General features: G+C 41.3%; 3 protein-coding genes across 8 annotated transcripts in view; 1 reads left to right on the top strand and 2 right to left on the bottom strand.

The window, feature by feature from the left end:
• Positions 1 to 298: 298 nt before the first annotated feature.
• On the bottom strand, positions 299 to 18982 carry PRXL2A (peroxiredoxin like 2A). 4 transcript variants are annotated; one of them, XM_086751994.1, is made up of 6 exons: positions 18895 to 18982; positions 5723 to 5902; positions 5260 to 5351; positions 2112 to 2252; positions 921 to 1085; positions 299 to 783 (listed from the first exon to the last, which is right to left on the bottom strand). In XM_086751994.1, exons 1-6 carry the CDS (start codon positions 18896 to 18898, stop codon positions 673 to 675), a joined length of 693 nt encoding a protein of 230 aa, XP_086608120.1. In that variant the 5' UTR covers positions 18899 to 18982; the 3' UTR covers positions 299 to 672. The 4 variants fall into 4 exon arrangements, with proteins under 4 accessions (XP_086608120.1, XP_086608121.1, XP_086608122.1 ...); XM_086751995.1 differs by lacking the exon at positions 18895 to 18982 and adding an exon at positions 12265 to 12561; XM_086751996.1 differs by lacking the exon at positions 18895 to 18982 and adding an exon at positions 10695 to 10869.
• On the bottom strand, positions 13019 to 21212 carry EXOSC3 (exosome component 3). 3 transcript variants are annotated; one of them, XM_086751991.1, is made up of 5 exons: positions 20901 to 21212; positions 20656 to 20805; positions 20108 to 20259; positions 18895 to 18982; positions 13019 to 13731 (listed from the first exon to the last, which is right to left on the bottom strand). In XM_086751991.1, exons 1-5 carry the CDS (start codon positions 21174 to 21176, stop codon positions 13678 to 13680), a joined length of 720 nt encoding a protein of 239 aa, XP_086608117.1. In that variant the 5' UTR covers positions 21177 to 21212; the 3' UTR covers positions 13019 to 13677. The 3 variants fall into 3 exon arrangements, with proteins under 3 accessions (XP_086608117.1, XP_086608116.1, XP_086608115.1); XM_086751990.1 differs by lacking the exon at positions 13019 to 13731 and adding an exon at positions 13744 to 15237; XM_086751989.1 differs by lacking the exon at positions 13019 to 13731 and having other exon boundaries at positions 18690 to 18982.
• Positions 20723 to 21228, top strand: part of LOC147600035 (DPY30 domain-containing protein 1-like) — a 21000-nt gene continuing 20494 nt past the window's right edge. Inside the window, exon 1 of the mRNA XM_086751999.1 lies at positions 20723 to 20832. The gene's annotated coding sequence lies outside the window, so the exon portion shown is untranslated. The remainder of the gene's footprint in view (positions 20833 to 21228) is intronic.

Raw genomic sequence — 21228 nt, 5'->3', positions numbered from 1 at the left:
ATTCTGCTCTCTGATATCGTTCCCTCTTTCTTTAGAATCTTAAACACAAGAAGGAACTTGCCCTCCTGCCACAATTATCTTCTGAAGTGAACATTAGATGTCTTCAGTCTTCCTTGCAGGGAATCACACAAACAGCTAGAAGATCTAGAGCCAGTAGTTAATTGACAAGAAGGTTACTGGGTAGACATAGTGGCATGTCTTGGACGCAGAATCTCAGAATAATCTAGACTGACAGGATTTAGTCTTCTAGAAACACAGATGTCTTTACATGTTAATGAAAAAGCAAAAAGCAAAGGCATTTCATTTACATAAAGTTTTATTATCCTTCAATCTCAGCTGGTACTCCATTACTCCGGCCTTAGCAGAGTTTTGCTCCCCTAGGTAGACAGGTTTTCAACCGACCGTCTCTGACTGAAAACATCTAGGCTAGGTCAGATTTTAGACCCAGCCTTTCATTAATACAGTCAGATACAAAAGAGCAGTTGAAATCCCAACCACCTGAAAGGCTGCAAAGCAACAAAAAAAGATCCAGGAAGATTTTCATCATCTTCTGTGTTTGAATAGAGAATCTTTCCTCTGCGTTGATCACTAAATAGTTAAGAAGCAATTAAACTGCACGTTCAAGAAACGGATGCGTTCTACATTTCAAGCTGTGATCAGAAACATGTGCAACTATTTTTCCGCTTGTGAAGCTTGTGGCTTTATCTTCTCAGCAGCTTCAAGGACAGATGGGAGGCTGACTTTGTCTCCAAATTCTTTCTCACGATGCTCCAGTAAAACACCCTAGTCAAAGACAAAAGACAGAAATTCATACACTGTTCTCCCCACAGGAGATCAACTGACCAGCAACTGAACAATTCCAGAAAAGAAACTTTTGGTCTCCCAGGAGACATTAAAGCCTGCTAGACAGCCTGCAGTACCTGTCTTCCTGCCCCAATCACATATACTCCTCCCAGGGTGAATCCTTCTCCTTCCAGGTTACCACTATATCCACCTTTCCAAGCACGGAAGAAATTTTGCCAGACACCAATGCGGAAAAAGCCTGACATCATCATTTTTCGTCTGCGTGGACCATAGAAGCCTTTCTGCCAGGAAACAGAACATATCTCAGTGAACAAAGTGAAAAAGACTGCCTCCCAAGTGAAATTTAAGAAACCAGCCAACCCTGTATCCAAGAGAAGTCGCAACACACAAGAGCTAACCAGGCAGAGCTAAAAAGAAATTGCACCGGAACTAACCTCTTCAGCAGAGTACCTGACCGCTTACCTCCACGCTGCCAACTAGTGGTACTGCCACCATTCTTGTGGATTTTAAGCTGATCCACAGGTATTTAAGCCCCGTGTACATCCACATCCCTATTGCTGATAACAAGGGTGCTTTATGAAAAACACATATTTCTTATTTTTGAAGTATGGCTGTAAAAATGCCGGTAAAGAGATAACAGTGGTGCCAAGTCCTGAAACTTTATCAGCCATCAGGTTTTGGTTTGTTTTTTGTTTTGGTTTGTTTTTTTTTTTTTTAAATCAGCCTGATTCTTTCACACAGGCAGAGTGGGGAGGGAAAATAAAGGTATCTTCTAGTTGATTCTGAGTATTAAATATTCTTTTTCCTTCAGAAGCCAAATGATTTCTAAATGCATCTTCTGGATTAAGGAATAAGCAGAGCCATGGTTTTGCAGGACAGGAGACTAGCAATACAGCATATGCCAGTGTACTGGGACAAGCCACATCACTGCAATTTGACCTGTACATCATGAATTAGTTATATCTGTCACCTTCACACCTTGATTCATAAATCATAAACATCAGCAAGTCACGCAGCCAATGGAAGAAAGGAATAAATACTAATAGGCCATACTGTTTGCCTATTAAAGGGGAGGAGGAGGAATAATCCTGCAGCAGCACATTATCCGTGCATAGCTACAGAGCAGTTTGTAAGCTGAGCAGGATACATATATAGAAAAGCAAAGCTAATTAACTTCTTAAACTACAATGCTACTAAATCCTTTTTCATTCAGACCACATTCTGTCTATATTATTTATACAAGCTCTTCAAAGAGGGCATCCATAAGGATGTTTTTAAACAAAAGGAGAACACCGACTTCACTATACCTTTTCATCCAGAAAGATTTCTCCTTTGAAATAATGCTGAAAATCCTCCACTTCAGTCCCTATCTTCTCTTTCACAACAGCATAGAGAGGGACACCCAGCTTGGACAGCTGAGGTTTCAGAGAGGAGAGCTCAGAAGCCTCCTAAGAAAGGAAAAAAAAACCCCAGACATTTCAGGCAGTAAATGGAGGTTGGAAAGCTTCACCTTGAATTTCAGGAGCATCAGAAACATACGTAAATTCTAGCTTGAAGCGCAAAACAGAAACAAACCTGTAAATCAGACAGTTAAGCTAGCTCTACTCTCAGGCAGGTCTTCATTAAATTTACTAAAATTTTCTTCACTAAGCATGGAAGAAGGAGATTTTTTGAGCATTTATTGGATAAAATATTAAAATCCTGGAGAAAATGTGTTTCTAAGTCAAAGCTGTAGATATACCTTGCCTTCTTTTAAGGTGTTTACAGAACAGTAAAAAGATACTGCCTGCACATCACTTAACTTTCCCAGGGCAGAATTTCCAGTCCATTTTTCCAAGTAGAAATACATTATTAGAAATACATTATTATCAGCCCTTTTACAAAGTATTTTGAGGGCTGTGTGGAGGAGCAGGCTATACAAGTCCAGAATAATTAATGGAATGATGATGCACTCTCCTTCCTAGATCTCCCAGTGAAAACAATCAGGGAATTTCTTCATACACCTTCAGTATCTCAAAAGCAATACTGCTTTTTCTGTTGTGTAAGAGTTCAAGGTGTCACCACTCATCTGCAGGGTTTTTTGTTCTGCTGAAGGAATCCCAGCTCCCACAGTGTGTACAAAAACCTCTGAGGTTTCTAACAGATCCGAGTGGGGTTTATTTTGTGTTTCCTTGCTTGGCTTTTGGGAGGGGAGAGAGCAGGAATCATGTATGAGCATCATTAAGTTTTAAAATTTTCAAGAGATTAGACTTCAAGCAGCATCTTGGGAGGAGACCTGATTTGTTTTTCTTTACTGCTATTTAAAAATTATACAATAAGAGAAATCAAAGAAGTCTATTTTTGTGGGCAAATTATAGCACATAACAGCTGTACAGCCTTACCATTGGGCTGTGACCATTTCATCTAGTCTGCAAAACTGTTTTTGTAAAAAGCAGACCCTAGCAGGATACTTCCTCTCTCCACCAAGGCAGGGACAACCCAAAAGAACAATTCCCATTTCAGTTTGTCCCTCTGATAGTTCAACTATGACTCTTCTGCTGCTTTAGACTGCTTGAGTTGATACCTATAACATTTAGCAAGCGCGTGGCACTTTCACAATGCAGAGCACTGGATCACTGCATGGATGAATCCAGACTATGAGATGTAGGAGTGTAGTCCTGTTAAACATAGTCTGCCTTAAATAACAAAAAAGGAATCTGGTGATTTAGGATGTAGCTGATAAAGATAAAAGACTCCATACTTCTTAAGTCTACAGGCCTCAATTCTCAAGGATCCAAAGGCATCATGCCAGTAGGATTTGTCACATCCTTTGCAGTGGATAACGGCAGCATGTCCTCACCACTGATACCAGGTTGGTGATCTATGAGGTAGAACGGCCACTCTTCAACACCACCACTGTGTCCAGGTTGGTGATCTATGAGGTAGAACGGCCACTCTTCAACACCACCACTGTGTCCATATTCTTTCCCAAGGAGGAATATGTTGGAATATATGTTGCTATCAACAATGACAAAGTTCAACATCCTTTCCAAGGTGTAAGATAGTGGAAACTAAATGTATTTTGTCTCTTGCAAAAAAATAAAAACCTACTGCCTGCAGCTTAACATATATGACAAGTCACCTGTACTGAACCATTCCACCAGCTCAGAGTCAGTGACAGCAGAAAAAGAAGCAGCTTTCATTACATTAATGGACAAAAAAAAAAAAGGCAACTGAACTGTTCTTAGGAGAAAGACAAGAGTCAATTTACAAAAATGCTTTGAGTATACAACAATCAAAATAACTTCAGTTTAGACAATTTAAAAGCTTTTTCAAACACTTTCACAGTTAAAATACAAAACAATCCTTTGCCTTAATTAGTTGATCAGTACTGTGACTGCCTCTGTTAAAAATCTGAAGTTTTGAACCAAAAATAAGAATCAGAAAATCTCTCCTTGTTTTTTTTCCTGAAAGAAAAATAAGCCACAATTCTTTGAATTGGGCTCTTTATTTCTACTTAGGAAGTTAGCACTAAAAAAAAAAAAATAATAAAAAATTAATGAATTCCTGTCTGACTGTATGCGAAAGGCGAAGAGTCAGGCATATAACACACTCTCCTCCTGCCTACACTACACCTGTTCAGAGAGCAAAGTACTTTAATCTTTAACCTTCCATGAATTCTACACATACTTAAACAGTTAGTACTGATGGGAGCAGATCCCTTAATTAAGTGGTTGCAATTTTAATTACTCCATGTTATAGAGGAGGGAGTTACAACATTACAGCTATTTTTCCCCATAGCTATGAGAAAAATGATGGCCAAGGTGCAAGTTATGGCTGTTCCCATAACACGGTACATTAAAATCGTATTTTAAGTGTCTCCTCCCACCTCCACTCAAGGAGCCTAATGCCAACTTAAAGATCAAATTTTGTTTCCCAACCCACCTTGTTATAGAAAAGTAACTCCTTGTCTTCAGGTTCCTTACCCTCCTGCCTCACGTTTAGCATTCAGAACAGCGAGGGACTCCCTTTCATGCACATCTCTCTTTTGCTGATGAGCTTTATCTGATGGCTTGCTGCCAGTCCAGTCTTGGGCTGCTTTTGACCAGAGACTGCCTGGCTCACAGAGATTTATTTTGGACATATGGAATACAACTAGCTCCTGAGACTCATTACTCATTGGATTTTGTGTATTCTCCATTTCTAATTACCATGGGCTAGGTCCCTGGCAGATGTAAAAATCATGCATCCATTGCCTTCAGAAAGAAAATGCTCAGGATCTAGACTATTCAAACCAGCTGCAAAGAAAAATAAGTATGCTGTTAGCTGGCAACCAGTTTGGGCTAGGAAACAAGAACCTTCAGATACTTCAGATGCATTTGATGACTGTCCTATTCACCCCTTCCCTTTATTTAAAGGGAATCTATGCTAATAGAGCTTAATTCTTCCTAATTAATCCCCAAGCCCAGAAAATACCTCTCTGCACAAAAATCATCCAGGTCTTCGCACAGCCATGATCACTGCACCATTCTTCTTCCATAGTTCACTTGCTCTGAATGTTCTTTGTTCTGTTTATACAGGAGAAACAGCATCAACAATAATATCAGCCATTCTTGTTTAGAATGATTCATGCTTTAAGGACCAACACAAAGCATTGCAGAGAATTCCACATTCAAATACAGTTCTATCAGAAAAAAAACTTCTATATGTATAACCGATTATTATTGCTTTATTGATTTTTAGAAGCATGTCATGTTTCACCCATAAATAATTGGGTTTGGTTGCTTTTTCTTCAACATAATTATCTACTCTCAAGGACACCTAAGTATGTGTTGTGACTAGAAAAGACTAAGGAAAACTCTTCCAACCCTGGCCTTACAAAGGCTCTTATAAAAACCCAATTATCGAAGAAAGTGGGCTGAAGCATCCAAAATCTTACCTGATCCCAAAGTTTTTAGCTCTATCTCCTCTAAAAACTCCAATGTAGCCTTTTCTGGCTTGGACAAAAATAAGTCAGTGTTAGCAAGGACGATCCCTGTCACAGCTGCGCCAATGGCTCCAAGACCAACAGACCACATGCCCATAGTGAAGATCCCAAAGTCAGGCAGGAAGGACATTTCTGGAAAGAGAAAGAAAAAAGCAGCTCTGCCACTGGACGTTGATGATGCCAGACAAGGAGGAACTGGATTAAAACAACAACTAAAAGCTCACACACATATTTGTGGTTTGACTAGAGATGATCTGTGTATTAACACACTGAACTGGGTTTTAGAAGATCTAGATTACATTCCAGACCCACATCAAAACTATTAACAAGATATTCTTACCTTTTACTACAACTGGACTGACAAAAACATTCATGATTGAAGTGCTCAGAGACAATGAGGAGAAAGGCGACTGAAGTATATGTGTGTAATAAAAAGCCTCTAACAAGATGTTAGCCAGTAACTTAAATTACTACAGTAAGACAGTGGTTTCTTTCAAAAAAGAAGTGTGTGTGGATTAAATGTTTTTTTTTTCCCTCTCACTTATCTATATTAAACTGAATTTTACAAATATACCACAGAAGACTTAATATATATATATATATCTGTATCTGGTTCACCAAAACTGGTAACCTTTCCTGTTACTTATAGTTCCACACTAGAACAAAAGCAGGCACCAAGCCAAAATTAGAGCTCATCAGTCTTGCCTGCCAACAGAAATATGCATGCTTGCAACCTTTTTATTAGACACAGTGATCCAACATTACAAACATGCCCTGGACAGCACCTTCCATACGCTAACCAATTTCAGCTCTTGCTAAAGCAGAAATGACATCAGGAACAAACAACTTAAACTCACACCCATCAGTTAGAACTGATAACATTGCAATGGAAGCCATAACATAGGCTTGCTCCAGTCTTGAACTACAAACACTGCTGCTTGTTACCAGTGACTCTAGTTCGGTGGCGATTTTATTTAACCACCATCCATCCACAGCCCCCCGACAGCCCAATCCTGACTCTTGCACATGTTTCACAAGACTGGAAAGGGCTGCCAGCCACCTTCCACTGAGGCAGGATCAGTTACGAGGACGCAGGAAAGCATGCTTAGCCCTGCCTGATGGACAAAATTTAAGATCTAGCTCTGAGCAATAACTGGTACAAGAGTCACTGGAGTTTTGGCAGTGTAAGGAGTCACTGTACACTTACATCCCAACAGTTATGTGTTACAAAGGGCTGTAGATTGACAGTCACCCAACTTTACTATTACGCAATATGGAGAATAATTTTTTTCCAGAGCCATCTGCAAAAGCCTAGTCCCTGATAGACTGTTTTGGTAAATATTGCTGTCTGTATATACTTTGGTATGGGAGAGGTTTTTTTTACCCCTCATAAATATAAGAAAATACTACTGTTTTGAACAGTGACTGGCAATAAACCAGACACACACATAATCTTTATCCCCATAGCTAGCTGTTGCCAGAATTCAGAAAGTAAAAGCTAGGAGCAGCTCTTTGCTTTTGTGTCAGAGCCACAGAGCCCAGAATTTTCTGGGAGAAAATCCCTTTCCATCCTTCAAGTAGCTCAAGAATGCTACTGACAAACAACTACAACCAACTGCCTACCTGCAGGAATACCTAGAAAATACTGTGGAAAAAAAATCGCTTTGTTCTTTTAACAAGCATACTTGGTTCCAAGAAAGACGGTATCACAGAATCTAGAAATGCGAGTAATCCATGATCCCGAGCAGGAAACAAGGCCAGTTTACACAAACATAAGGCAGATAAGAGAACACATTCTACCCCATTTCACCACTTATTTCTAACCAAGGGAAACCTTCCTTGACCATATCTGCTTTCTCTACATACTTGTTTCAAACATAAAGTCATACTGTAATAACAATTATTTCATATCTGCCTCTGACCCATATCAGAGACCATCCTGACCCCATCCTGACCAAAATGTAACTCAAAATGTACTGCTGTAATGCAGCAATATCCTCGTGCTAAGTCTTAAAATCTCTATGGCAGATGCAAAAGGCTGCTCCCTCCCAGAGTTAAATTATTACGCTATTCTTCGGACTTGAATCTTGTCTTGATCAAGAACTGTTCTTCTCTTAATTCTTAGTTACAAGAGGAGAGAGGGGGTAAAAACAAAGTATTAATCCCTTGTGCATGTCATCTGTGTACAAAAACGTTGCCAAATTTGTGGCAACTGATGAATGAGTAGTTCTCACATAGCTTTTTAATTAGCATTACTATTAGCATCGCTAAAAGCCAGCTTCCACTCAGTTGTATTTGACAAGAGAGGACATCACTAAGCTTAGTCAACACACCTCTTTAGTTTAATTGGACTCTTTGGTCTCCACTCGGTGACAAAAAAAAAAACCTCTATTCAAATTGCAAATGTTCTGCTATTTAAATAAATAAGGGAATGGAAGAAGCAGCTCTACACAGTGATACTGAAATTCCTCCCCTGCTAAGCAAATACCATAATGAGCCACTTTGAAAAATACGTATGGGAAACAGCAGCCAGGATTATTAAAACATTCGCTAACAAGACAGGCTGAGCCCTGACACATCTATGTCATTGAACCCCAAGTGAAGAGACTAAATGGAAAAGAGCTGACATTTGCAACTAGCAGCTTCATTTCTGTTTAGCTGCTGTTTATTAAGGAAATCTGAAGCTCAACGTAACTTTACAACCCTCCACCCCACCTTAGAATACAAACACTACTGCCTTGGGATCAAACTCTATGAGTTTTTAAACATCAAACGACGATCCACAATAAGAAGATACAACAAAGCATCCCGTCAGCCATAATCCACCAGGAGAAGATACAACAGAGCATCCCGTAAGCCTTTAACGTTTAGGTGCACGCACTCACCAGAACCCATGCAGCCTGCGTGAGCATCAGCCACCAGCAGCTCCCCTGAATGCGAGCACAGGCAGGAGAGAAGACAAACTGCGCTGCCACGGGTGGCGAGTGGGCAGGACTAGGCAGGAGGCCAGCTCTGGAGCCTTTGCCTCCCGGCCAGGCCCTAGCTCTCGGCGTCTTGAGCAATATGTGCCAAAGTCACCCCGCGGCAGTTACGAAAGAACAGCTGTCCAATCCACAGCAAGATTGTTTTAAAGGTATCACAATCATTCAATTCTTTTTTCGGTGTTTTTTTTTTTTTTCACCCTGAACACATGGTTACCCTCTTTATGGGGTGGGTGGGTACAGGGAATGGGAATCACAGAAAGCTTTTCTGTAGCTGGGAACACAGCACTAAACTTCAAGATCTGCATGCTAAAGTGTGCTTTTCTGTAGAACTGTGCATTCTTACAAGTAATATTCTCCCTATGTTTCAGCCTATTGTACTTCTGCACACTGCATGCCAAAACAATACAAAGAACCCTGGAAACAATTAAAAAGCCATCACAATGGACAACGTTAGAAAAAAACTTAACTATAGAGGCTGTACTGGTGAATTAACCCAGCACTTCTATGCTAGGTTACCTGCTTTAGAGGTAACATCCCTTTGCTAAAGAGCATCATTTTCTCTGAAACTATCTGATCTGCAAGCTCTCAACTCTCCCAAAACCTCCAGAAGGGAATGAGCACTTCTCTTTACAGAGAGCAGAGGCTAAAGAAAAAAAGGAAAAACATCTTTTTGTGTGTTTTTATGGTGACCACAAGAGATCTCCAAGATAACAGTGAGTTATTTTATGGTCTGTCAGTACTCAGCTAACCAGAATTTAAACAAGCTTAATCTTAATCCTGTCATAAGTGCCAGTTGAAGGTCTTCACTTTGTGTCAAGAAGACCATTTAAAACATGGTTTTCTAGATGTCTCATTTCCCTCCCACTCACAAGTGGAGGAAAAAAATGTCATTAAGAGGATAGCTATTCTTAAACATTTATTTTAGCATTGTAAACAGGACCCATTGCAGCTGTGTCAAAAAAATGGAAAGTCTGCGTTTTCACATTGTCAATAAAACTCAGGGTAGCACACAGATTTACTCACATACTTTTCCTGAGAAGACAGCTGAGCAAAGGTAGAAACCCTCAGAGGGCACTCTCACAAGCTGGACTGCACTAGTATATATAACCTGCTCTAAAATGCCTTTGACCATTTCTTATTCTTCCCTTCTCTCCCACTTCTAACTTCCCCAAGACATTCCATATCTAAGCCTAAAAATCTTTCAGAGCTTTGTCACAACTTGCATATCCCATACATAAGCTGAGCTGACTATTTTTACGAGACATTCACCCCAGAAATGAGTCATATGATTACAAATATCTTTGTAATCTAACTCCCATAAAGAAAATTTACAATAACCTGGTAACATGCTCATCAAGATTTCATGAGCTTTTAAATACCATTAAGGATTACAAAATACAGCATCTTGACTGATCTTCAAAATCAGCCCTGCTTTAAGTGGAGATTTGACTGGAGAAACTTCAGAGGTCCCTTCCAACCTAAATTGTCCTTTAAATGCAAAATCAATGCACAGAGAAGCCTCCTACCATTTCTGATGGCATGAATGTAAGTAATTTTCACAACATGAGGGATTTTTCTCTCTTCTTTTCACTATTGTCAAGGTCCTGTAACAAAACATTCCTTGTGTCGAGAATAAAAGTAATCTTTTTAGGTTTCTGCCCAGTCTGCGCATGTTTCATATCTGAATTCAGTACAACACTGCACTTGGCTGTAGCTGAAGAGAAAGTTGTTGTGTCAAGCAAGCCAACCATACTCCTTCCTTTGAAAGGAAGTTAGTTGTTAGACCAAATAATCTCCCCCATTCTGAGAATGTTTTAAAGAAACCCAACATCTCAACAACCCTTTTCTTTTAAGCAATGGAGAGCAAAGAGCTCTGGCACAACACTTAGGAAATCTTCCAACTCTCTAATTGTGTTCAGAGGGAACAGGCAGCTAGATACCATGTATGGGAAAATTCAAATCTCTGCTTAGTCAGCAAGATGGAGATACCACAGAGACAGGCGGACGTATTGGAGCACAGAACTGCAAAAACTACTTGTGTGAAGATACTGGAGGATAAACTCGCTTCTGGGTCAGCTGAGGATCCCGAGCAGGAAAGCTGCACGCTGTGGCAATCTGCAGAGGTGGGGGAAGATGGTGAATACCAACAGATGCGCTAATAATGCAACTGAGTGTTCACTAAAAACACAGCAAGTGGTCCCTCCTGTTCCAACCCATCCATAACTCCTGCAGGTTCAAGCTTAAATTAAGAATTATTTTTCCATCTTTTTGGATTGTTAGGCCTTGCTTGTATTTTCATGTTCACATTCCTCATATTACACAATTCCTAAGAGCAAAATTATTCATTACTAAAAGCAAAATTACAAGATAATCAATATACGTTTCAACTCCAGCCCGTAGGGCAGGGGCAGCTCTGTGTGTAAGCGAGGCTGTAACACGCTGGTCTTGGTCAATTTCCCAGCCGAGAACCGTCTCCCCACACCGTTCACCCTTTCTGTCCTCTGCTGTGAACCGGGTCTGACGGGAAGACCGTCCCCGTGGCTCTAGAAGCGAGGGCCGGCGGGGCCCTGGGCCAGGGCGCCGGTGCCTCGGGCAGCCCGAAGGTGCGTCCAGCGGCTTCAGCCCGGCTGCCTGCGCCCGCGGCCAAGCCAGCGCCGCAGAAATGACACAGCGGGAGCGGAGCCCCTGTCCTTCGCCGATCCTGCCCTGCCTGCTCTCACACAGCAGCACGCAGGGGCGAATCCAAACCCCAAATCACGGGGCCAGGCGCAGGCACCATGTCAGACCCCAAGGCGCCGGCGGAAGCATGGACCACTGCCGCCGAGCGTAGCAGGCCAGGCTGCCGTGGCGGCCCCTCCGCAGGGGGCCGGGAGGGGCCGTCCCACCCACCCACCTCCCCCAGCCCCTCGTTTCTCAACAGGCAGAGCGTCGGGACCGCGCCCCCTCCCCGCTGCACCGCGGCCGGCACACGGACGGCGAGCGGGGATGGGCAGTGGAGCTGGCCGCCGGGCAGGACGGGGCGGCAGGCCCAGCCCGGCCCCCGCACCGGCTTTCCCCGCGCCCCCCTCTCCCCCGCGCCGCCCCGCACTCACACCCGCCGGGTCGCAGCCCCCACGCCGCCGCTCCCGGCCCCGCGGCCGCCACAGGGCACGTGCGGGCGGCGCGCAGGCACCGCCCCCGCCGCCCCCCGCACCGCGCAGGCTTAGCGCCCCGCGCAGGCACGGGGCTCAGGAGCGCTGCGCGGGGGTGATCCCCGCCCATAGAAACCGGAACGAATAAAACCTTCCGTGCCCTCCCGCGACCCCTTCTCCCCTCACCAGGATGTTTTTAGCTTCTGGGCGTGCACGGAAAGAAACGACGTGTGTTATAATACAGTGTGCTTAAATATATCTAAGGAAAAAAAAAAAACATAATGACTTAAGTCCGAAAACGTAGTGAGCTTATCTTTCAAGCAGTCTCATTAATGGGGCACTTAAAATGCTTACATATATAGTAGATTCAAGAACATACTTGCTCAGATAAGCCAGCCAATAACATGTCACAACATCACTTAACGAACACGCTCTTGAGTTGCTCGTGGTCGTTAGGCACCGCTCCCGCCAGAAACCCACAGGACTCGTCCTCGCTACCTTGGGACTATTTCCTGAGGTCTCCTGTTAACCTGGCACTGGGAATACTGAAAACCAAACAACAATGTGACTAACAGTGACAGGATAGTTAGGTTGGTAACGGAGCAGCAGCTCAGGAGAGCGAGCAGAATAGAACTCCTTTGATGGTAGCGGAGAGTCCACATTCCAGCTGAGAGCCGCTGTTTTTCAGCATGTCCCAAACTTATCTAGACCAAATGGCCTTTTCTTATCTCTAACTAGGCGTCACCAGCCACTGGTTAGACCTGCCCAGTTTACCCCTAATTTGCAGTTTCTGTTTGTCTTTAGTGCAGAGCTTGTTTTTTTTTTTTTTTTTTGAGGAATCTCACCACAAAACAAGGCTTCTGCTAACTGGAAGCAACCACAGTTGTCACCGTTCTGATCTAGCACAGATCAAGTTGGAGGCAACTTGCCATGTGTGCTGGGATGCCCCAGAAAATATCACCGGGAAGCCTGCCTGAGCCGGCAGACCCCTCCGAGCGTACGGCTGCTCCCCGATCACGCTGCCCTGTTCCCGCAGCAGAGCGGAGTGGCACCGCACCACTGGACAACAACACCAAACAGCGGCTTGGCGAGACAGAGCCCCATTACCTCATGTTGCTTAGTACATGTCAGAATGGCAGGGTCTCAATCAGTTGCAAGAAAAAAGATTTGGGGTCTTTCTGGCCGAAACTGTGGTAGCTATGTTTTTATCGGTACACATGCTTCTAGAAATCAAATGGATTATAAAAAGCACTAAAGTCACTCAGACGTAACAGCAGCTAAAAAACAACCTAAGGAAACTTGATGGCAGAAACAGCATTACCACGATACCTGAAAGAGCTGGGTAATCTGGCAGGACCGTAGGGCTTGGGGCTGCTTTTTTTTTCCTTGGAAATGCATTAAACCAAATAACATACCTACTTTTTCTCCATAACCAGTATGGGAAAGTTCTCTGTCAACAACAAACATCACATGCTGAAGCAGCTTTCTCACTGTTTCTGAAATACAGTCAGCATTAGAATATATGTATCTTTGCCACTGTGACACAGCAATCTTCAGAAAAACATTATGACAAAAAAAAAAAATTATTGACACATTTTGTCAGCCATCATCATGTAATTAAAACTCTAATTTCTGCAAGCTGTCAACATTCCTTTCTTCTGAATTTTATAATGGTTGTGGCTCTGGCTGTCAACATTTGGCAATGGTAGAATTGCAGCTCCATTATTTTTGTTGCCATGGTAAGCACACAAAACAAAAAACCAAACTTTTTTCTTAATGATACTTCTGCACGTTACACCTCGCAATCTGGCAGCTGGCCTTCACAATTCAAAGGTAGCCAGTATTTCTGAGGGGGGAAAAAAAATCTTTTTATTTATTCTTTGGTCTGAGTAGGAGTCAATGACAAGGCATGAGGCAAGAACAATAAGCAGTTAATCACAGACATGACTCTGACTTCATTTGTCCCTGTTGCAAAAAGGAAAAATGCAGAAAAATCCAAGCCCACACATCTGGATTCCATCCAAGATATCTTTCTACTTTACAAGCAGTGAAATCCCTTGAATGCATGCACACTTCTAGTAGATACAGAACTCAAAGAAAAATGGTCTCATGAAAATACTGGAATCTAACCTTCTCTAAGTCTCCAGAAAAGTTTGCTTTCCATGAAAAACTACTCTGTTGCCTAAGTGAAGCTGCAGCAACAGTTCCTTTTTCCTTATTAGACTTTGTCCTCATTAGACTCCTTTGCCTTTAATGTTTTAGAAAGGTGGTGGCATTTTGTCAGGAAAGCTGAATGGGAATTTGAACCTACTTGGTTTTCTGTTATTCCCTCTTGACAGAATCATATTACGATTGAGCTATAATAGTTTAGTTTTTCCATACACCTATTTCAATCTTATTCACACATTTTTACTATTAAAAACAACTATTAAAAAAAAGAATAATAAAAGTCCCTAACAGGCACAAGAAGAACATTTCACAGAGCAACACCAACATTTAATCTCCTAGTTCTCATGTTTTGAATAGTGCTCTTGAAAAGCACATTGAGCTCTTCTCTTTCTGCTTTCGTAATTCAGCTTTATAGCAGTTAAAATGAATGAAGAGTATCAGTCTGCAAACTGCTTGTGTATCAGTTAATTAAATTTCCCTAGCATACCTGTGCATGTCACCCAGCATGCACTGTATCAGTATCTATGCTAAAACATGATCTAGCGTTACGAAACTTTCAATTAACGTACAGAATGACAAAGCTGTGTGTTATTTCAGAAGTAAATTATTTCTATTTCTTGTCGGATCATGCTTCTATAGATCAGCTTTAGACCAAGGGCGTTGTTAGACAAATGGCTTATATTGAACAAACTGTCTTTTCCATCAGAAAACAGGAGATCTCAAAAGCAACGAGGAAACAGTGGTGGGCTAAGGCAGGATGGAGGCCCTGTGTCTGTAGAAGGATTTCCAGACTGATTAACATTTTTGATATTGAGCCAGTAATACTGGATGCAGATATACAAAAATGCAGCTTGAACTTTTCACCTATGTGCTTCCAAAGGCATTATCCACACAGATGCAAACATTTCAAATAGACCAGGCAAAAGCCATCTCGTTTGGAGGCTGTACAGTGATACGTACTCACGTGGGGCTGTTTTCAACTTCATCCCAATTCTCAGGAAATAAAAGCACCAGTCTGTCTACAGACCACTTGGACACAGAATTTTAGATATATTTTAATTAAGATCAGGGTGCAGCAGTCATGGAAAAAAATAAAGGACCTACAGAACTTCTAAAATCAGTTTCACCCACATAGGCAGTTCACAGTGGAACACCAAGAAGAGATTGGTGCAACACCCTCCATCTGGATAAGGACAGGAAGAAAGTATTAGTAAGTCTTTTCAACGGGTATACAGATGGTTATGACAATCTCTTTTGGCAATAGCATAGTAAACACTGAGTCACAGATAAGCCTACCATTTACAACAATACAATAGATAACCAAAGCCTTTGGAAGGAGCGGGTGATGCCATTAGTCCTTCTGTCTGTCCTTCAGTCCCTAGTATCTTTGCATCATGTAAGTGTAATTAAAGTAAAATTCAATCTTGGTGGCCACAAAGTTTCTCTTTGTGTCATTTACTGTAGTGCTACCTATACTGTTATTCTATTCCTTTTGTTTTTTCCAGTTTTTTCTCATACTAGGTAGGACAGTGAGGCCTAGTAAAAAGTTATTTTTAATGATAATTCAAGCCACTAGAATAGTGATCAAGCTTCAGGCTCTATAAGTAAAACTAGGGTCTTGAACATCCCAAAATACCCATACTGATAGTACCAAAAAAAGAAATAACTGTACTTCTGTGAGATCAAGACATCAGAGAAAGACAGCCATTCTGCAGCAATCCTGGTGAACCAGCCACAGCTACTACATAGTTTCTGTTAAAATCAAGGCACTCAACATGTTTCTAGGCTATTTCTCTTTCAAGTTGTTGAGGCAAAACTGACATGGTTAATTCCTTACTATAGACCTCAATAGTAGTTAATGTATCTTGCAGTCTATACAAGTCATTAGTAAGGACAAGGCTGCTTATGTTACTAATCAACTAAATAAAGTGTCTTACATTGTCCCTTAGACAGCTAATTTCTACAATCACTCAAATAACACATCTCACCAGGCTGGTTGTTCATAGCTAGAAAAACTGGTTTAAGTATCTTTATATGTAAGTATGTAAAGCTTGGAGGTGACCATTTTGTAAGGTTTAAACTAACTTGTTGATTTATCTGTTACTCAGAATTATTTGTTCAAGCACTAAGGAAGAGAACAGGGCTTTTTCTAACAAATTTACACTTCTCCAGTAGTAAATGAGCTGCTCTTAATATTTAAAACCTGAGAGAAAAACTCCATGACCTCTTCTACTAAAAGAACATCCAGGTTACAAAAACAAAATAACCCTGCTATTAAGTGTTGATGCTAATCCGGGTCATTTTGACAGACCTTGGCTAGGAATCAAATACACATGCCAGCAAGCCTCAGTTGCAACTGCTGGTGGTAAGATGGTAATGAGTAGTTGGGTACAGTAAACTTTTAATCTAGCAGAGCTACAGCCACACTCTAACCACAGCCTTAGAGTTAAGTTCTTAATCCTCTTGTTACATTGAATTATTTGTCTGTGCAACTTTCTTCTGCTAGAGCAAAACACAAATGTTTTACTATCATACTTAGTTTTAACACTGTATCTGTACTTCCTGTTAGCATTTATTCTTGGTCTTTATGCAACACATCAACCTAGGAAGGGCCACAAACAATGTATTTTGGATTTTCAATGTACGGTTTCCACTTAATTCTTTGTGAACTGCAGTTGACAGTTGGACAGAGTAACAAGTGGTGTGAAAAAGGGCACTGATATGTTGAAAACTTTCAAGGTCACCATTTCATATGCTGCACCACCAACCCAGCATTTTTTTAAATCAGAGATTGTTCACGCATCTTGCAGGTTAGGCTTAAAACCCAGACTTTTAGGAGGGAAAGGAGATTGCTTAGACAGGTAAAAGGGGAGTGGTAAAGGCTAATTGCATTTCAAGCCACAACTCTTCAGGAAATGATCCATGTCATTCCCCATTCCTGTGGTTTTACTACGATGATCCAAGAACATTAACAGAAAACAAAGTTAGCACCCTGAGATGATTTGGCAAGTGCTTTTCTGCTTATGCCAGTAATTGTTCTAATAACAGACAACCAGCAAGGGCTCTGGTTAGCTAAGGTTGAACCAACACTGGAGAAGAGCAGAGTTAGTGAAATTCTTAAATTACAGCTTTTCATGTGTAGTAAGAGACAGATTATAGGCCTAAAGGATTTATGGTATGTGAATGAAAGTCACTTCAGCTGAGAGAAGACAGGTGGAAAAAAAAATGACTACAGATCAACCAAGCCAGATGAGCAATACCTAAATACTAAATAGGGAGGCCACTGAAACCTAGAAAAAATTCTGAATTGTAGCCATTAAACTCACATGGAAACCATTAGAGCTGTGTTTTTATTAATTCAGGGGAAACCCTAGGTAAGCATATTAAAGATGAGTCAGAGGAGTGGCTCTGAATTGAAGCAATTTATGAATCAGAGAGATGCCAAAGAAAACTGTATCATCAAATACCACAGGCTGAATTTTGGATGAAATACAGAATAAACATGAAGAATTTTGTTTCCATTTGGAATTAAGATGGCACTCCAGCTTACTCTAATTAGTCCCTTTTTTCTAATTTCTTTCAACTCTTGCTATCAAACTATGCAGCTTTTTAAGAACCACAAAACATCACAGATCTAAATAACTGCTTAAACAACTCAAATGCAGTTCATTGGGTGCATAAAGTCAAACTTTTCTCCCACAGGAAGCAGACTTCTCTCTCAAAACAACAGTAGCAAACTATTCATGTACTAAAATAGACCGACAGCTTATCCTTCCTAGGACAGCATTTCCTCTATATGTATGTGAGGAACTGCTACACAATGAAGCCTAATATAGGTTTTTTCAGAAATACTGATTTTGTTAAACATGAATCAAAGCTTCAAAGCTATATGGAATCTTCATGCTGTAACTAAACAAAATCTAGAAAGTCTAAAATTGAGAAACATAGGGCTATTGATGCTTTAGCTAATCTCTAGTTAAAAAGCACTTACATAAAAGTTGCAAGTGACTTCAAATAGTGTTGCTGTTAAGTCTGTTTTTTCCCCTCCAGTGAGCCATCAAGCCTTCTGAACGTTCAAACTGAAGTTATGTCCTAATCACTATTTTCTTAAGACAACCAGCAGGTTATCTTTCAGGGAAAAGTGGTAAGGTTACTGTGACTGTATGTTGGGTCTTATCTGAAGATCTGCCCTAACCACCCTATAATTATTTTATGCTACACCCTGTATTTTTTTTTTCTGGTATTCTCTACTTGCATTTCTATCCCCAAATTTTGTAAAATATTAAATAATCACTTCTTGATACTGTATAAATAGAGAACCTGACCAGAATGAATGACCTGTAGGATACTTTCTGCTACTTAAAGTAAACATATGTTGTTTGAAGTTTTCACTAAAAAAGCAAATACATGCAGTTTACAAGCTGACCAGTTGTCTCACAGAAGACTTTAGTTACACCTCAGAACTCAACAGCTAATGGAAGCTTTTGAAGACTGTCTCTACATCAGTCAGAAAATTCATAAACGTAAACAGGATTTCATAATCACAATGTGAGTAAAAACAAAGTTCCTAAACAAGACAAAAAAAAAAGCTGAGTGGATAAATAAGGGAACTGAAGAACGACAGAAATCTAGTACTTAATTTAAAAAATGGCTTTTAATATAAATCTGAATACAAAAATAACCAAAACATCCTACAGTGAAGTCAGATCCTCAAGGTTTTCTCTTATCAATTCCCTGACAATTTGGCAAGTGCTTGTTTTCTCTGTTCTGCAGTCATATACTCACAGGCTTCCAAAATATTTACTATAATTAAAGTCTGTTTAACTGTTTTTGCTTTTACCCATATTCTTCCGTTCATTCCCAGCACCAGCTCAAACGGGTACAACTGTGACAACTCCTGAATTATTTCACACTCGGGAGCCAAGAGTCTGCAAACAAGATTTAAAAGGTCAGAAGAAGCAGTAAGTCCTCACATTTGATAAATACATTATTATCAATCAATAACTAAACTGCAATACTGGGAGCTACTAAAGCAACACCAAAAAGTAAGATGACCAAGTTGCATCCAAAGTGGCAATACCGTATCAGATTTTTAATTACTCCCTCATAAAATATGCACCTAAAAAAATACAGCACTTGTAAATTTAGTTGTTTTTTTCTCATTAGATTTAGAAGTAATATCTGACAAATTTAATGTGAATTGATACTTTTATAACAATTCTATGAATTATTATATTCTAAAACTACAGTTTGTCAAAGTAATATTTTTCAAGTGGTGCCATTTATAAATTTGACACCTCATGTATGGAATAGAATAGCTGCTCTGCATCTCCAGATTGCTTTTCCAAAGAACGACAAAACCAAACAAAAAAACTCCCCCCAAAAGCAACAGAGCTTGACTATTGTTTGTCCATAGAAGCTGGTATACTTTGATAGTCACAAAAATCTTGTCTTTACATCAGCATATGTAACTCCAAAGTTCACAATACATTTAAAAGCTTATGAAACAGTTCCCGGATTACCATGTCAGTTGCAAATAAAAATCCCACAAATTTTTCATCTGTGTCCTTATTTCAATGCAATTTATTTTTCTTTGGAAGTCAGAAAATAATGTGTATTGATGCAGAAAGATCCCCTTAATTGGCTGTCAGCTAAGTTTACATCTCCCACTATTCCATTAAGCAGAAAAACAACAGTAAGCATTTCCAATTTTTAAATTTCAAGCTAGTAGGAACATACCTGAAACCCCAGTTTGAATGTTTGATTTCCCCACATCAATGGTTTCATTTTCCATAATGCCTTGGCAGCCATATCACTTTTTTTTTTAAAGTCACACACCATATAGAAGAGCATCTACATCTCTTATGGGAGAAAATACGTGCTCCTTCTAGGTCAATAGCCATACTTTATTCAGTAAAACTGGAATAAATGCACTAAACCAATTGCACACTCTGATTACCAAATTGTGCATGCTGCTCAAACGAAACAGTTGTGCAAATTCTACCCACAATATTACAATGTCAAAGTGACTACTTACTTTCCTTAGTACTTACTTTCTTATTAGACCTAAAGAAACTTTAAAGAGGAAGCCATCTTGTCCAATTAGTCCCATTCCACTTGATCTTCCACTGCTGTCTATACAGACCATCTCTGGTTCCATGTCTTTATTTGCTACAAGGAACTGACCATAAATAAGATCTCCCACCTAAACAAAGCAGTGTCAAAAAGCAGAAAGTATTAGAGAAGATCATACTGCACATTTGTAAGAAAGACTCAGTTGATAAAGATTCTCAAATGAGACCACAAAATAGTTTTAAAATATTGGTGACAGAAAAATAAACTGGTATAATAGGCATTTTCATTTTCTCTTCTTCTACCTAAAGGCCACATCCTCTAGGAACAATTATTTTGCATCACTCTTGAAATCTGAACGATTAAAAAAAAGCACATAAGTTTATTTCACGGAGTATTCCTCTTTTCTTTTTAAAGCACTAAACACGAATTTGTCTTTCTCCAGACTTCCAGGGTGTTAAGAGAGCAAGCGAAGAAACACCACAGCAGTGCCACCACGCGGCGCCGCCGCAGCAGACACAAGCGTCACCTGCACGTTCGGCCTGTTCCTCTTCGTGGCGCCTTCGAAGGCCAAGTAGGACATGGACGCCTGCTCGCTCCCGCCGACGTCCAGCTTAAACACGTCCCCGGCTTTGCCCGTCACTATTCCTATCACGTGGTCGCCTTTTACCGGGACATACTGCGAACGGAGTCGGTGGACAAACGGGTCAGGCCAGCGCGGACAGGAGCGGGGCTCCCTTCCTCCCTCCCCGCCCGCCCTCTCCGCGCCCCTACCCGCTTCTGCTGCGAGTCCACCCAGTAGGCGCCGCCGCCTCCCGCCGCCCCGCCGCCCGCCCGGCGGTGCCGCAGCAGGCCGCACTTGGTCACCAGCAGCCCGCCGGCGCACCGCCGCAGGCCTGGCCCGCAGAGCAGCCGGCCCCGCGGGGCCGAGTCGGCGCCCAGCCGCAGCCGCTCCTCATCCTCGCCGGGGTGAGCGGGGAGGAGCAGCACGTCCCCCGGCAGCACCACCTCTCCCACACACGCCTCAGCTTCCGCGCGTTTCGCCGCCATCGCTGCGCAGGCGCGGAACGGCCGCTTTGAAGTAACCGCCCCGTTCCGGTGC

This window comes from Chlamydotis macqueenii, chromosome 7 (genome assembly GCF_036417535.1).
Source record: "Chlamydotis macqueenii isolate bChlMac1 chromosome 7, bChlMac1.mat, whole genome shotgun sequence".
In the NCBI taxonomy this organism is placed as follows: domain Eukaryota; kingdom Metazoa; phylum Chordata; class Aves; order Otidiformes; family Otididae; genus Chlamydotis; species Chlamydotis macqueenii.
This window is presented reverse-complemented; position numbering and strand designations above follow the sequence as displayed.